This window comes from Atractosteus spatula, chromosome 9 (genome assembly GCF_055471065.1).
Source record: "Atractosteus spatula isolate fAtrSpa1 chromosome 9, fAtrSpa1.hap1, whole genome shotgun sequence".
NCBI lineage: Eukaryota > Metazoa > Chordata > Actinopteri > Semionotiformes > Lepisosteidae > Atractosteus > Atractosteus spatula.
In genome coordinates, this window is record NC_142714.1 from 24,554,036 (window position 1) to 24,569,654 (window position 15,619).

The 15,619-nt window shown below is 39.2% G+C and overlaps 1 protein-coding gene across 1 annotated transcript; it reads left to right on the forward strand.

Moving 5' to 3' along the window:
* Positions 1-256: 256 nt before the first annotated feature.
* On the forward strand, positions 257-15,259 carry LOC148828455 (serine/arginine-rich splicing factor 5-like). Its single transcript, XM_088926032.1, has 7 exons — positions 257-310; positions 515-649; positions 1,042-1,100; positions 1,280-1,352; positions 8,468-8,541; positions 9,587-9,698; positions 15,155-15,259. Exons 1-7 carry the CDS (start codon positions 257-259, stop codon positions 15,257-15,259), a joined length of 612 nt encoding a protein of 203 aa, XP_088782158.1.
* Positions 15,260-15,619: the final 360 nt, after the last annotated feature.

Genomic DNA, 15,619 nt, shown 5'->3' on the forward strand with positions numbered 1-15,619 from the left:
TGAGAGACAGCACTGCTAACCATTGCTGACCACTGCTAACCATTAGACACTATTCTTTTAATTTAGCTAATTGAACGTAACATGACCCATGACCCAAGGGTTTGATGTGCATGACTGATGTTCTCCTGATATCACAGCCTACTCACTCACCAGATCCTACCAAAATTGAGCAATTGTGGGATGTTCTGGAATGACGGCTGAGACCACATTTTTCCACCATCATCAACCAGGTGTGAGCTGACTTTCTGATGGAAGAATGGTACTGTGCCCATCCTGCGGAATTGTGGACACTGGTGGAGTCTGTGTCATGGTGCGTACAAGCTGTAATGGCTGCACATGGTGACCCTGTGCCTGTTAAGTGACTGTCCACTGGTGTTTCCATTTGTTGTCTATTACCTGTCTATGTGCTGATGTAACCGATGTAGTGACCTTTTCTATTGGTTTTACAGAGGCTGAAGAGTCTTTTTACAGTGATCAGTTATATTCGGAAACACCCTTACTGATGTTTTTTTAGCACTGTAAACATGACTGTTGTCATGTCTTCACTGAGCGCCTGAGTCCCCACACTAGGGAGAGGGATGTGGAGAAATTCTTCAAAGGCTATGGGAGAATTCAGGAAATAAATCTGAAAAATGGCTTTGGATCCAAGGTGAGATTTTTGACCAAAGGCTAGGGATCTCCATTTTAAGTAGTAAATGTCCATTAATGAACTGTTTATTTTTGCTGTACAGCTTCATGTGTCTTAGGCTGCCTTGTGTCCCTTTATTGAATTGCATTGGGAGAAGTGTATCTTTATCATCTTTGGGGAAAATGGAGGTGGGTGTGGTGCTGTTCTCTACAAACGATGCTTTAAGATGTGCACGTATTACTTTGAAATGGATCGGAATATACTAAATTAAACTCTTATTAGTTTTGCAGCAAGGTAACCCTAATTCATTCGAAAGGCCGGGTGTCTTATTCAAGTTTTACATATATGTAGACCCTAAATATATAACCTTGTAAAGAACTGCTCTGCTTCTTGTCGGCCTCCTATCTCCACAGGAGTTTGAAGACCACAGAGATGCTGATGATGCAGTCTATGAATTAAATGGCAGTGAAAGGTATTCTTTCTTAAATTGGTAACCCCTTACTTGGGATTTATGTAACCTGCCACTTCCAAGAAAGGAAAGGTTCGAGACTTCTACTTCTAGGTTCTCCTGTTAAATGGCTCAGGTTTGACAGGGGAATTATAATAGGTTTTAGACTTTGTTTGCTTATGTTGAGGCTGTTGTGTGTTCAGGGTCGTGCGGAGGAAGGTGGCCAGAGGCGCTGGAGGAGGATTCTCTTTCCGGTTTGGCAGCTACCGCCAGTCTGTCAGCAGTGGTTCAGCCATCTCCAGCCAACAGCTTGCCCTTTTAGCATTGAAATCAGTTTACTTTTTTTAAGCAATTTGTTAATACCTTAAAAAGAAACATAGAGGTTGTGTTCTTCTACAATAAAGACTACAAAATGGAAGGTTTTTCTTCTTTTCTGAAATGTTGTCCTGTAGGCTTCTTGTCTAGCTGTTGACAGCTCTAGTGAATGCAGGAGTTCAAGACTGAACAACTGAGTTCTGATATAAAGGTAGGACATCATAGTAGAGGCTTGGTGCCCAAGCACCAAAGCACCCAACAGCAAAAGTGTATTTTTTTTTAGTACTAATGAAACAAAATGTTGGGCCTTATTAGGAATGAATTAGGAAGTATTGGGCTTTATTTGACTGTGCAAGGATGCATTTTGCTTTTGTTCAGAGTGTTATTTTCTGTCCCATGTGCTGGAGTGAAGTGTGTGCAGGGATAGCTGAAAAGGTCTCAAGGAGAAGAGATTATGTAACAACATGAAGTCACGTGCTGTAAAAAAAAACACATATCTGGTGAATACTTAAAAGGCATAAGTCTTTGTTTAAACTTAATTGTTTCGGTCTATATCCTTATAGTCCTGCACATCTTCAAATAAATACAATTGTGGAAAGCATTAAACATTACGCCTCCAGCCTGCGGTAGATACATTCCTCCCATTATAGCTGTTCAGCTTTTTCCAGATAAACAGCACTTGATTTCTGTAAATGAACTTGATTGGAATGTACACTTTTAGGTATTTGGATGTGTGCTTTTCATCAGCTTTTTTCAGAATCGTAAGCAAATAAAAATGATGAGGTGATAAGTGGTTGTCAGACTGCCACATTTGTTGTTTGCAGTGGTTCATACATACAGTATACACTTGGCAACAGAGCTTAACAAAAAACTGTCACCTCCACACTGCCGTAACAGGAAATGCTCCTTTTTAATATTTATTTTCAATCCAAAAGTGTACATAGAAAAAAGAAGCTGCTTTAGGACTGGGATTGGTTATGAAAAAGTTACTTGGAGATTGGGTCTGCATTAATTGTTCTTACATTGGGTTTGAAAATTATTCATTGTAGATTACAATTAGATTATTATTGTAGATTACAGTCTTCAGTTTTCAGGTTTTTGTTGACTGTCACCCTTGGGGCTTTTACCTGTAGTTTTGTAGTTATGCTCCTGTTGGCCTTGTAGGAATTTTAATTTCAGCAATCTGTAAATTTACAGTATAGCATGAAGAAATTTGAAAATGGATGTAGTAAAAAGCATTGGATTGAGTGCGACATTATCCATCTGGTGTACTAATGGATACAACTTCATTTGCATAGCCTTCAATTTTGTGAGAACATAAGAACATTTACAAAGAAGCCCTTTAAGTAGTTAGTAGCTAATTGATCCAAGGATCTGATCCAACTGTTTATTGAAGCATGCCAAGGTATCAGCTGCAAAAACGTGACTGAATGCTTTTCCATATTCCCACAACTCCTTGGGTAAAAAAATGCCTGCTGTTCTTGGGGTAAATGCAAGACTTAAAAGGTTGAATTCCTTCAGCCTGTCAGCGTAAGGCATTCCCTTAATGAACGTCATAGGTTTCTCTTCAAGTTCAAGTTCAAGTTTATTGTCATTACACTCATATATATGGTATATGGTATAACGAAATGCTATTTAGCTAGCTCTCGGACATAAGTAGTACAAAGAGAAAAAAACAACAACAACAACAACAACAATACAAGTGTGTAGCAAAAGAAAGACAGAGACAACAGGCAGTGTGCAAAAAACAACAACAGACGATGTGCAAAAAAACAACAACAGGCAATGTGCAAAACAACAAAAAGGTAATAGGTTATGTGCAAAAATATGCATCAACAGAATAAAATAAAGGGATAGAAATTATGGGGAGTGAGCTTTTGACATGTATGGTAGAGGTAGATTTTCAATGTGCGTTTGGGTTTTTGGTAAGAAAGAAAGAAAGGAAGAAGGCACTGTGAGGTTCAGATCATAGGTGAGAGGTGAGGTGAGAGTGAGAGTGAGAGTGAGAGAGGCTGGGAATTTAACAGTTTGATAGTGCGGGGGTAAAAACTGTCTCTGAGTCTGGTAGTCTGGGCCCGAATGCTCCGGTACCGTTTTCCAGATGGTAGCAGATCATAAAGTCTGTAGCTGGGGTGTGTGGGGTCTTTGATTATGCTTAGAGCTTTCCTCAAGCACCGTCTGTCATAAATGTCCTGTATAGATGGGAGGGTAACCCCAGTGATGGACTGGGCAGTTTTCACCACCCGTTGTAGGGCTTTGCGGTCAGCAATACTGCAGTTGCCATACCACACTGTGATGCAGCCTGTCAGTGTGCTTTCTGTAGTGCATCTGTAAAAGTTAGTGAGGATCTGGGGACATATCTTAGCCTTCTTCAACCGTCTTAGGAAGTACAGGCGCTGTTGCGCTTTCTTGATCAGACAGGTGGTGTTGAGAGACCATGTGAGGTCCTCGGTGATATGGACACCAAGGAATTTAAAGTTACTGACCCTTTCCACTTCAGTCCCGTTGATGTGGATAGGGGCATGTCCGGTTTGCAGTTTCCTGAAATCAACGATCAGCTCCTTGGTTTTGCTGACGTTGAGGGTGAGGTTGTTGTCATCACACCATGTTGTAAGGAGATTGACCTCCTCCCTGTAGGCCCTCTCATCATTGTCTGTGATCAGACCTACAACTGTGGTGTCATCGGCAAACTTGATGATGGAGTTGGTGTTGTGTTTGGCCTTACAGTCGCGGGTATAGAGGGAGTAGAGTAATGGACTAAGCACACACCCCTGGGGGACCCCAGTGTTCAGAGTTAGTGTGCCGGAGGTGTGGTTTCCAAGCCTGACATCCTGAGGTCTGCCTGTCAGAAAGTCCCGAATCCAGTTGCAGAGGGTGGTGTTGAGACCCAGTGCACTGAGTTTCTTGACTAGTTTCTTTGGGATGATAGTGTTAAAAGCTGAGCTGAAGTCGATGAATAGTAGTCTTGTATATGTGTTCTTTTTGTCCAGATGGGATAGGGCCGTGTGTGTGGCAATGGAGATTGCGTCATCTGTGGATCTGTTGGACCGGTAGGCAAACTGGTACGGGTCCACTGTGTTTGGGATGGCGTCCTTAATGTGCTTCATGACCAGCCTCTCGAAGCACTTCATGATGACAGGTGTTAGTGCCACTGGTCGGTAGTCATTAAGACATGTCACTGTGGTTTTCTTTGGTATTGGGATGATGGTGGTTGTCTTGAAGCAGGTGGGGACTACGGCTTGGGCCAGAGACATGTTGAAAATGTCTGTGAATACACCCACCAGTTGATTGGCGCAGGCTCTGAGGACGCGACTGGGTATGCCGTCGGGTCCTGCAGCCTTGCGTGTGTTCACTTTTAGCAGAGATCTCCTCACCTCGTCTGCAGACAGTGAGAGCAGCTGGTCAGCTGCGGAGAGTGCAGTTCTGATGACTGGTTCTGTGTTGTTGGCTTCAAACCGAGCATAGAAGGTGTTGAGCTCGTTAGGCATGGAGGCATCATGGGCAGGTGCACAGATGTTCTTCCTCTTGTAGTCTGTGAGGGCCTGTATACCTTGCCACATGCGCCTTGAGTCATTAGTGGTGAAGTGTTCCTCTAATTCCTGTTTGAGCGTGTTTTTTGCATGTTTAATACCATTGTTAAGATTGATCCTGGCTGACCTTAGTTCTGATTTATTGCCCGATTTGAATGCTGCATCCCTTGCTTTGATTAGGGTGCGAACCTCACTGTTCCTCCATGGTTTCTGGTTAGGAAAGGTTCTTATTTCTTTTGTGAGTGTGACATCGTCAGCACATTTCCTGATGTAGCTAGTGACTGACGATGCATATTCCTGTATGTCGGTATGAGCATATTCTCTTGACTGATTCCAGAGCTGCAATATCTTTTCTGTAATTTGGTTGCCAAAATTGTACAATATGTTCTAAATGAAGGTCTTACTGGAATTGTATACAATTTATACACTATATATACTATACTGTATATCCTAACATCTATTTTTGCTTTTTAAATTGCTTTCTTGCATTAGTCTAGAAGGTGTAAACATACACATTTCCCTCAATGCCTACCATCTGTAATTTGAGAATCTTATATCAAAAGCTTTTTAAGAATATAAATACATTATCATATTTTCTGTGTATTCCTTACTGGATACTTTTATTGTATAAATTACATAATGCACTTATGTTTCATTAGAAAAGTTGGCCAACCAAAGATACATGCATTTCTCAACAAAATAAACATTGGGGTTCCTTTAACAAGTCAGATGAAAAAGGAGTATTTTCCTCAGACTGTTGGTTTGCTCATACAACCAAAATCAAGAACTGATCAAAATGTCTGACAATGTAACGCAATGTATCTCTTGTCATTGACAAATCTACTTATGTAAAAGATCACTGTTTTGCATGGTTTGTTTTACAAGGACAATCAAGTACTGGTGATTTGACCATTATTCTAGTTGACAATTTATCTGCTTTCTGAGAACTACTCCTTGGTGGCACAGGACAGTGAGAAATGTTTAAATGCATTTGAAGTGGATTTTAAATGTTGTTCGATTTGTCTCAGATAATGCCAGTTACATAAATAAGTCCAACAAAGACAAACATTTTTACTGACTAATTGTTAAATGTCCTGACTCCTGAATTTGACATGTAATGCCCCATATCCCTTGTGACACATGGGTAAATTTCCTTAAAGCAGTCCAGCTTGTTGCAACAGCAGAAAAACTAGTTGTCCAAGCAGAATACTTTTTAAAGACCATGTGCAAAGCTGTGCTCAATTCCATCATAGCTCAGGAGCCAGCTTTATGGGTTCATGGCATTTTGTTACTGCTCCCTGATTGCCTTGCATGGTAGTAACCTGGTTAATCTTATAACGCTGTGTTGAGAAATGTAAAGCTAAGGGTCCACAAAACAATCAATTGAAAAAATAAATGCACACTGAGCACTGGCACAGCAGATGCATAGCAAAATAAACTGACTGGATCAGATTAAGAAAACTTGTTTCATTCAAACAGGTCGCCAATTTTTCAAGGCAGTCAGGTTTTGTACTTAAACATGTGCATTTTGGAGTGGATGCCCTCCAATCAGATACTATTCCAGACTTTAAAGATTAATACAAATTTGAAATAGACAAATGCAAAAGAAAAAGGCAGTGGGGTATGTACACAGATTTTGGAGTTAATATTAAACATTTTCCTAGCTCAACATGATAGACAAAACTATATTTGCCAGTTGTTGTTTTTATGGTTACTGCAGTCATCTATTGAGCTAAACTATTTCACAGGCCCACCTGTCATTTTAATGTTTACACATTTGTCTGTGATTTTGTTTAATAAAATGGATGCATTTTGAGTATTAAGATCTGTGTAGATCACCATTCGTAAGTGCATAAATCATTAACAACAAATTGAAAACGTTTATGGCACCGAAGTGCATAGATAAGTGGATTATGAAGAGGTCATATCAACCATGTGGTGTTCAAGGGGAATAATGCAGGTTTAAAAATTGGTCAAGAAAAACTCAAGGCACTGTAGATTGTCATACTTATTATTTAGGGCCAACAGTGGTTAGTGCAAGTGCTTTGATTTCTCTCACCTTCAGGTATGGGCCCCTTGTCTAAAATACCCCTTTACTGTAAATTTATTGTAAATGAGTTTTTGAAATTAATTATATCAAGCATCAGCCACCCCATTAATAAAATGCAAATTTATAATCAACACAGAATTGACTAAATAAAATTTGCATTCATTTCCTGTAATTGGGGAACTCCTATTGATTCTTCTAGGGTAGAATTATCATACTAACCTGATTGCACATCTTGAAGTGACAGTCATTATTTTAAATGATGCTTGCTGGCTGCCTTGGATCAATTTACAAATCTTATCCCTTCCCATCCTGTTGTAATGACTTTCTCTAGTTCCTTGGTTAAGGTTCAGTGAAGGAGTTTGATACCACACATCTCCACTGTAAAAGAGCCAGGTGAACCTGTATAGCTTTTTACAGAGCATGCCTGTGCACTGTTTGATCTCAGCTGGTAGGGCTCCATGCATTTGTCCCTATCAGATAAATAAATTAGGGTTATAAAACTTCTAAACTAGGTTTATTAATGGAAAGAAAATCCAACAATGAAGTTTTTTATCTTATTTTTGTTCTTATTTTTTTAATTGTTCTTGTCTGTTGTGCATGTACCCATGGAGTAGTTAAAGTTAAATAGTTTTTAGCTCAAATCTAGAAATATTAATAGTAAGGAAATATTGAAATCTTACTTGTATAAGAGCTGGGGTCAATGGCAGGTGTATGAAATAGTTGTTCTAAGTAATTCCATTGCACACATTGATTTTACCTGTCAAAATGTCTTTTTTTGAAAAGCAGATGATCCTAAATGATAGTCAGATTTAAAACTTCAAACTCATTTCTATCTACTTAAAAGAGAGGGGAAATAGAGATATCTGACTGCATATCTTCAGTGTAACCTCAAATATTGACATCCCTCCTTGATTCACCGTGTACAGAACTTGTCATTCAGAGCTTCTGAATATTGTTCATATCGAAATCTAAAGTATCTAAAGTGTCCAGACATCTGTTGGAGAAATGTCTTAAACTGATTTCCTTGAATTACTGGTTTCTTACGGCATAAAACATGAAAGATTTCAAGGTTCTTTGAAACTGCTCTGTTGTCTGCAAGTGTGCTTTACTTGAAGAGCACAACTTAGCAGGACATACCAGTGGTTTTCTTGAACCTGCATGTGAATAAAAACAAACATATCTGTGATTGTTGACCTGGCTTCACACAGAATAGGTTGTCTATTATTCATTGAAACAGTTCAAGACAGAACACCCAGCTGTCCCAGGCTGTGGTTAAAGCTGTTCTGGAACTACATTTTTCCTCTCTTTCTCTTCATTGACACATCCTGTTAAAGCACATGCCTGTTTCAGATTAACCTAATTTACTATGGAATTGCAGGTTATTATTTAAGGCTTAGATTTTATTGTCAAAAGTGAATATATCCCTGAACTGATTAAGAAATCAGATTAATTCCTTTTTGTGGACTTCTTAATGTTGTGTTTCATTTATAAAATAGGACCTGAAAGATCTGATGAGAAAAGTAGGAGAAGTCACTTTTGTGGATGCTCACAGATCCAACAAGAATGAAGAGTAGGAAGCATTTGTATCCCTAGTGTTGTATGAAATAAAAGTAAGATTTGAATTTAGGGGTTAATGTGAACACATTCAATTTAATTCAATTTATTTTTATATTGCGCCTTTCACAACCAGGATACCCCAAGGCGCTTAACAAAGCAAGTGACCATACATGTGAATACACAACAGAAAAGACCAGGAGACAACAGAGGAGAGGAACCAAAAACTCCTTAGTAAGGAGAAAAAAAAACCTCTAGGGGTCCAAGGTCAACTGGCTGCCCAACCCCTTTGGGCATGCTAACATTATACAATTAAAAAATAAATAAATGAATGAGGGTATTAATCCATCCATCATGTCTCCTGTATTTCAGTACTCCATGCAGATCTCTGTAGACCAGTAAAATCATCCTAAACTATAGCTATATCCACGATGTCCCTCTTGGATCCATGGCAGTGTTGCAGCATCCGGCTCAGATAGTGCCCAGCCAGGGAACCATCTGGACATGTGGGGAGGAGAATAGGATAGTTTGGTCAGAACAGATGTATCTACCTGTTGGGACAACATAGAGACACACAATCGCATGTACAGTACAGCAGCACCAGCAGCCATGGTTGCAGTAGGCTATAATGTGAGTAGGCTAGGCTGAAGTAATAGGTCTCCAGTCTGGATTTGAATACTGAGATTGACTCGGCATCCCGAATATGGGGTGGGAGACTGTTCCATAAACTAGGGGCCCTGTAACTAAAGGCTTTACCGCCAACTGCTTTTTTATTAATGCGTGACAATACATATGTAGTTCTTAATTATTAAGTCCCTTAAGTAAGATTTAGTTTTGTACCATGACCACGGAAGTTATTTTTTACATCCAAGTTGCTAGAATGGTTGTACTTAAAACACATGCTGAAATATGATGTTTCTGTGATGTGATGTCATGGTGTGATTTTTAAGCTGAATCACTGGATATGTGCACACTTATGATGGCTTCATTATTCCAGGACTAGACTTACGTTGATGATCAATTTATATTGTATGTGTTGCTAATGCGGTTTGATGATTTATTGTGGTTGAGTTTGCCTCTCGCAGTGATATGAAGAATGTTATTGATAAACTAGATGGCACAGAGCTGAATGCACAAAAGCACAGACTCACTGAGGATCACAAGAGGAAGTACGTATGGCCAAGTTCCACTGTCTTAATCCATCTCTGTGCTAATATAGTATTTAAAGATGTTATCAGTCTTCTTCTGTTATTGTAGTAGGTTTCTTATAGATAAAGGGTTATTGCTAAAATAGAAAAGGAAGTTGATGTTTTTTATTACTCTAGCACATGGTTTCACAAGTCCAGACCTGGAGGGTTTTTCAGGTTTTCATTTCAGCTCAGTTGAACTAATTATTGGCTGTAGAGTAAAAATCCACTGGAGAGCTTTTTCTCAAGCAGAAGAGAAGTTTATTGTGTATTTGGCCAAAGAGAAGCACCCTCCTTGCAATTAAGAAGATGGTTCTAACAAGAAAAGTTACAGCTGACCTTTTATACACTTACTTGATAAGGAATGCAAAGAGCTTGACTCTCAAAAAGAAAAATAAACTTCAATCTTAATTAATTTCTTTTGGTTAAGCAAACTTCTACTTTAATCAGAAGATGTCTACATAATTGAGCTATATCAGTGTTTTTAAAAAAACAGATATAGTAGTTACAATTGGCCTTCTACACAAAAATAATTTGGGATTCTTAAAACAAGCATTCTTTGTGTCTGCAGGTCCCTGGTCTTATCAGCAGCAGATACATTTAATGTTGCAGCTGGTGTTTTGCTGAACACGCTGTATAAAAAAAGAATTTTTAACCCTTCGAGGTTAATTTTAGCTGGCTGATAGATCCTCCCATTTCTTCATGGGGGGCCTTATTTAAAGAGATCGGTAATACCTGCTGGACTTGGCACCCCTGCTCTACTCTGCCTACAGTAGATAAGGAAAGAAACCTTTTTCTGTTCCTCAGCCAGACAGCCTTTTGTGAAACATTGTGGGTTTGTGATTCTGTTAACTTTTTTTCAGGAAATCTGGCTTTGCGAGGGGCTGTGGAATTTGGACAGTGGCAAGAATATTGTAGAGTTCAATCCAAGTAATTGTTTAACTGTGGCCTGTTCATAGAAATGACTCTAGATAGATCTACTCCTCAATATACCAAAGTATGAACTACTTATACACTTTAATTAATTTTTTGCATCACTTGTACAAATGTCCAGATTGAGATTTTGCATATTAGTTGATCAAAAAAGGCTTCAGATTATCAGCCTTAAAATAATTTAACATTGCCATTGTGTGATAGTTTGTTCAAAAGTGATATGCACAAATTCCAAGCCTGAACAAGTCCCTACGTGACTGCTGTATAGTGACCTTTAAATTCTAAAAGTCTCTTGCCATGGAATAGAAATCGCCTTCTGATGTTAACATTTTTTGTGTACATGGTTGACTACGCAAATTAATTTTTATTTGGGATTCTTCCATTCCTACCTGTGTTTTGTAACTACAAAAAGGTAACATGCAGACGTTGAGATGTATTGGATGTTCAGTAATTTTAGCAGGTTAACTACTTTATTAAAGGTTCATTATCAGTACTAGTTGTCTTTTGCATTATTTGTGTGTCCTGTGGCCATCATGTGAATCATTGCAGTTATTCCACAATCATTTACACACATTTTCCGGAATTATACTCCATGTACACAGAACAATAAACACAAAAGGCAATCCCCACACCCAATTGGGCAGACCGCAGCAGTGTCAAACAAAATGAAACATTCTATTCAAAAACATTATCTTCAATCTAAATAAAACTTTGTGTTCAAAAGGCAAACACACCCCATCAAACAAATATACCCTACAGAGTACCTACTAAACACTGGTAAGATCAATGAAGATTACAGTAATAAAATGAGCTTTGTCAGTATTACTTCTACAAATCTTGCACTTCAAACAGTGTGCTATTATATTGTATAAAACTTGGCACAAAGGTGAAGGACCCCATGTTTGCTGATTGCTGCACACAGTGTGACATTTCCCCCACGCTGACCAGGAGCCTGCACAGTGGCCCGCTCGCTAATGTTTCTTCCTTGTCTCCTCCTCTCTGTCAGGTTGAACCCAACCACCAGCAGCAGCGAGCTCAGATATTCACTAAAAAATACAACAGAAGTATCAGAAATTGATTGTATAACAATATTTGAAGCAGAGCAAAACACACCAGTTTTAGAAGGCCATAGAGCGTACATCACAGGGTGCTGAAAATTGCACAGTAATGTTATAGTATAAAGTAAAGCATGTCTGGAAACTTACAGTAACTTACTTGCACACATTGATATTGCAGTTCTTTCACTCTTTCAGTGTTTTTACATATTTGACAAAATATAGTTAATTCATCCAAATTCTGTTCTTCTTTTTCTTTGGAGACCCTGGTCAAGGGTTGACAAACTAACCTGGTCGATTCCTAGAAATACGACATTGTCCCGAATGACTCAACTTTGTATCTCATGAAGCTGAATGGAATTGCTTGCCAGAACCCTGTAGAAAATGACAATTTCTTGATCTGCAGTAAATACTGGTGGTCTACCATAACTCGCTGGTCGTCTCTCAATTCTGCCACAAACACCTGTTGGTGGGGAGTGGGAGGGGGGTTAAAGTGGGCTACAGTGGTTTTACAGTACTACTGTATACAAATTATACGGTAAAGTATGAAAACTCTCATGGCCAGGTGATACTGTACATGAACTGTAACACATTGCACTGTAATGCACAGTATTCCACAGTACTGTACATTACTGTAATCACTGGGTATGGGATTGATACTATATGCAGCAAGGCAGAGAACAGGAGGTTGGAGAATACTATTTTGGTTGTACAGTTACAGTACTGTAGGTTGGAAAATTTCAGTACAGCAAATGTTCCTGAAAATAGTTGTAATTTCCGTATTTTAATCTATGAATGTCCAAATAATTGAGGTCACAGTGAAGCTTCCCTCATGGTCAAAGCATAAACAAGCACGGTCAGTTGCACGAATTTCATTAGAGATTCTCTTCTTTGCCGCCTTCTTCCTCTGCCGCCTCTCATTCTTACCTCTCCTCTTCCTCTTTCAGCATTCCATGCATCAGTGTTGCAAAACACAAGCAAGGTTACCTGCACCTCTTTAATTCAGGCTGGGTCATAGCACGCAACTGCATACTAGTGGCAGACGATTTAATACTGCTGCTTGGAGATCGTGCGGAAAATAAGCTGGAGAGCAGCTGAAGTTGTGCTCAGTACGGTGCCAAGGGATCAGCATTGCTGTTATTCTAATTAGCATGAACTACAGGGGGCTCTGAATCAAAACATTTCAATTAATTTGATAAGTAAATTAATATGTAGGCCACCTTAAGATGCAATTATTACTTGGTCTGTCTCGTGTTTATATATAACTAAATATCCCTGACAATTTAATGCTAGTTTTTAATTTAAGAACTTCAATTATGCTAAAACATACCAGATGAGGGGCGTAACTACTGCGACACTCAATTGCAATTAGTCGTGAAACAAATGTGTACAGCAGATGTGGGTCTGAATTTGAACATGTACTATATTATAGCAACTTTATTTCCACTGAAATCATTTCTATTATAAATTCATACGCAGATCCTTCAGGTGAATAACTAAACACATACAGTAGCTATAGTAGTTTGGTTTTATGTACTGGCTACGTTTGTGTCTGCAATAAAGATAAGTCTTTTGCACTTCCATGGACTGCATTTTTAAAAAATTTAACGTGCCCTTACGTTTGATACCACAACTTATTCTCCGTACCCCCCGAATTTCCTCAATATCCCCGATTTACCCTGAGAACCAGAAGTGTGCAGTCCCACTATAAAAAAATACAACAAATCTATTTGATCGTCCCGAAAATGTGACAGAATACAGTACACTCAGGGATATCTAAAAATTCACTATCGCAAACTAAGGGGTCATCATGCATTATCTGTACTACAGCTACTAGAAACAAACATTAAACTTCATTGTGAATAAATGTGTTCCTACTGGAAAGCAATTTAAGTTAAATATGACTATAATTTTCCAAGCGACTTTTCCATGCATAAATTCATTACGTAGTGACAACATTATTTCTACTATATTGGGGAAGGTTCTAACGTGATCCAGTGTTCTGCTTGGGACGTTACGTAATTGCTTAAAACCAGATGAAGAGTTAGTGCTGCAATTGAGAACTGGGGTGCGTTTCCCAAAAGCATCGTAGCCCTAAGAACATCATAAACTCCATCTTAAGATCTGTCGTTAATTTACGAGTGTTTCCCAAAACCCATCATAACTAAAGTAGCACATTAAATCCTTCCTAATCTATGTGCTCCAAGACCCACTCGTTAATTGCGAAGTGCTTCTTAAACTGGCTACCTCTTGCGCCAACCTTAGCGACAGACAGAGCACATTAAATTCACGCCATGACAATTCTCTGGAAATTTAGAATATGAAGATTTATACTTGACTAGATGATATCAGAATTTTCATTATGAAATGCAGTAATGCATTATTTAAGTTTAAATCATTGGGCTGTAGTGGTGGCTTTTTATCATTAGCCTATAAAGGCTACAATAGAAGAGGGTTCTCTGCATTGAACATACAGGTGATTTGCAATCAGCAAGGACTTTTTACGGACATTGTGGCTTAGTGGCCTGGGAGTACCCATGATGCCTTCATCTGGGCCAACTCGACAGTGTGTCAGAAGGCAAGAAACAGCAAGTTTGGTGGTGGATGGCTACTGGGTGATAGCATGTATCCCCTTCGTGCATACCTGTTGAAACCTGTAACTATCCCCCAGATGCAGGCCGACGAACATTACAACACAGCGCATCAGCGAACCCACAGCGTGGTGGAACGCACTATAGGTCTATGGATAATGCGCTTCTCTTGTCTTCACAAGTCGTTGGGTGGCATCAAATTTTCACCTCAGCGGTGCTGCGCCGTGATAATTGTGTGTGCAATGCTGCACAATGTTGCTGTTAGAGCCGGCATAACCCTACCCACTGAGGACGAGGAAGAAGGGATGGAGTTTAGAAATGTCCAAATTCCTGATCTTCCAGCAGAGGGTGTATACCAGGCTGGTTTAGAGGCTAGGCAGGTCACCATCACTACTGTTTTTACATAATTATTTTGTTTTGGTCATCAGTTGAAATACTTTGTATTTCATTGTAGTTGAGCTATTCCCTGTATATTTGAGAAATAAACACACTGTGCACAGTCTGAAGGAGTGTGGAAATTTTGAATACATAATTGAATTTATTTACTCATCTTTTTTTAAGAACTGAGGAAAAATAACAGATAATATAAATTATACACACAATTTACAAATTGCCTCGAGGCAGTCCAGGTGGTGTCCGTGTATCTGAAAAGAAAGTAATGAATATACACATTAGGTCGCAAATAGAAAACTACAATATTAGAGTATGGTCCAGACATGTTCACCTTAACTCGCCTTGTTCAAAAGGCAGTATAATTGGCATCGATATAGAAGGCCGGTCATACTGTGCCTCTGCTACAGCTGTCTTACCACAAAATCAAGTTTTAGCTTCTTTAATTCCATTCACCTGTGCCTGTGGTTCAGGAGGTGGCCTTCGACTGGAGCCTGTCTGAGATGACCCAGGTGTTGAATCTTCGCAGGAACAGGGCGATGGATACTGGGGCGAGGAAGCGTGGAGTGGTGTTGTAGGAAACTCATTCCCACAGACATCTATCCCTCCAGATATTCCCTCTGCAGCAACAGGCCCAAGGATTGCCAGGACTCTTTCCTCCTCTGGGGAAAGGGACAATGTTTTTATCTATAAAGAGGAACAAGCTCTTCTTTAGAAAAATGTGGTTTTCTTTTACGGCGTGTGTCCGTCATTTCTTCTGCGTTCGTCTTAGGAACAATAGGTGTCCGATTTTCTGCCTATTTACACGCTTTCGCTTTATTTGTAATTTATGATGCCATTTTTACTTCATGTATTACTTTTCACAACTTTATTTCATCCCACCTAAGCACCAGAAACGACACCATATAATAAAAGTATTATCAATCGATTGTTTTTCA

Excerpts from the sequence above, each read along its gene's own strand:
- LOC148828455 (XM_088926032.1), top strand. The coding sequence starts at position 257 with ATGGTACTGTGCCCATCCTGCGGAATTGTGGACACTGGTGGAGTCTGT. Across the intron at positions 650-1,041 it reads AAAATGGCTTTGGATCCAAG|GAGTTTGAAGACCACAGAGA; the intron begins GTGAGATTTTTG and ends CTATCTCCACAG. Across the intron at positions 1,353-8,467 it reads TTGGCAGCTACCGCCAGTCT|GACCTGAAAGATCTGATGAG; the intron begins GTCAGCAGTGGT and ends TTTATAAAATAG.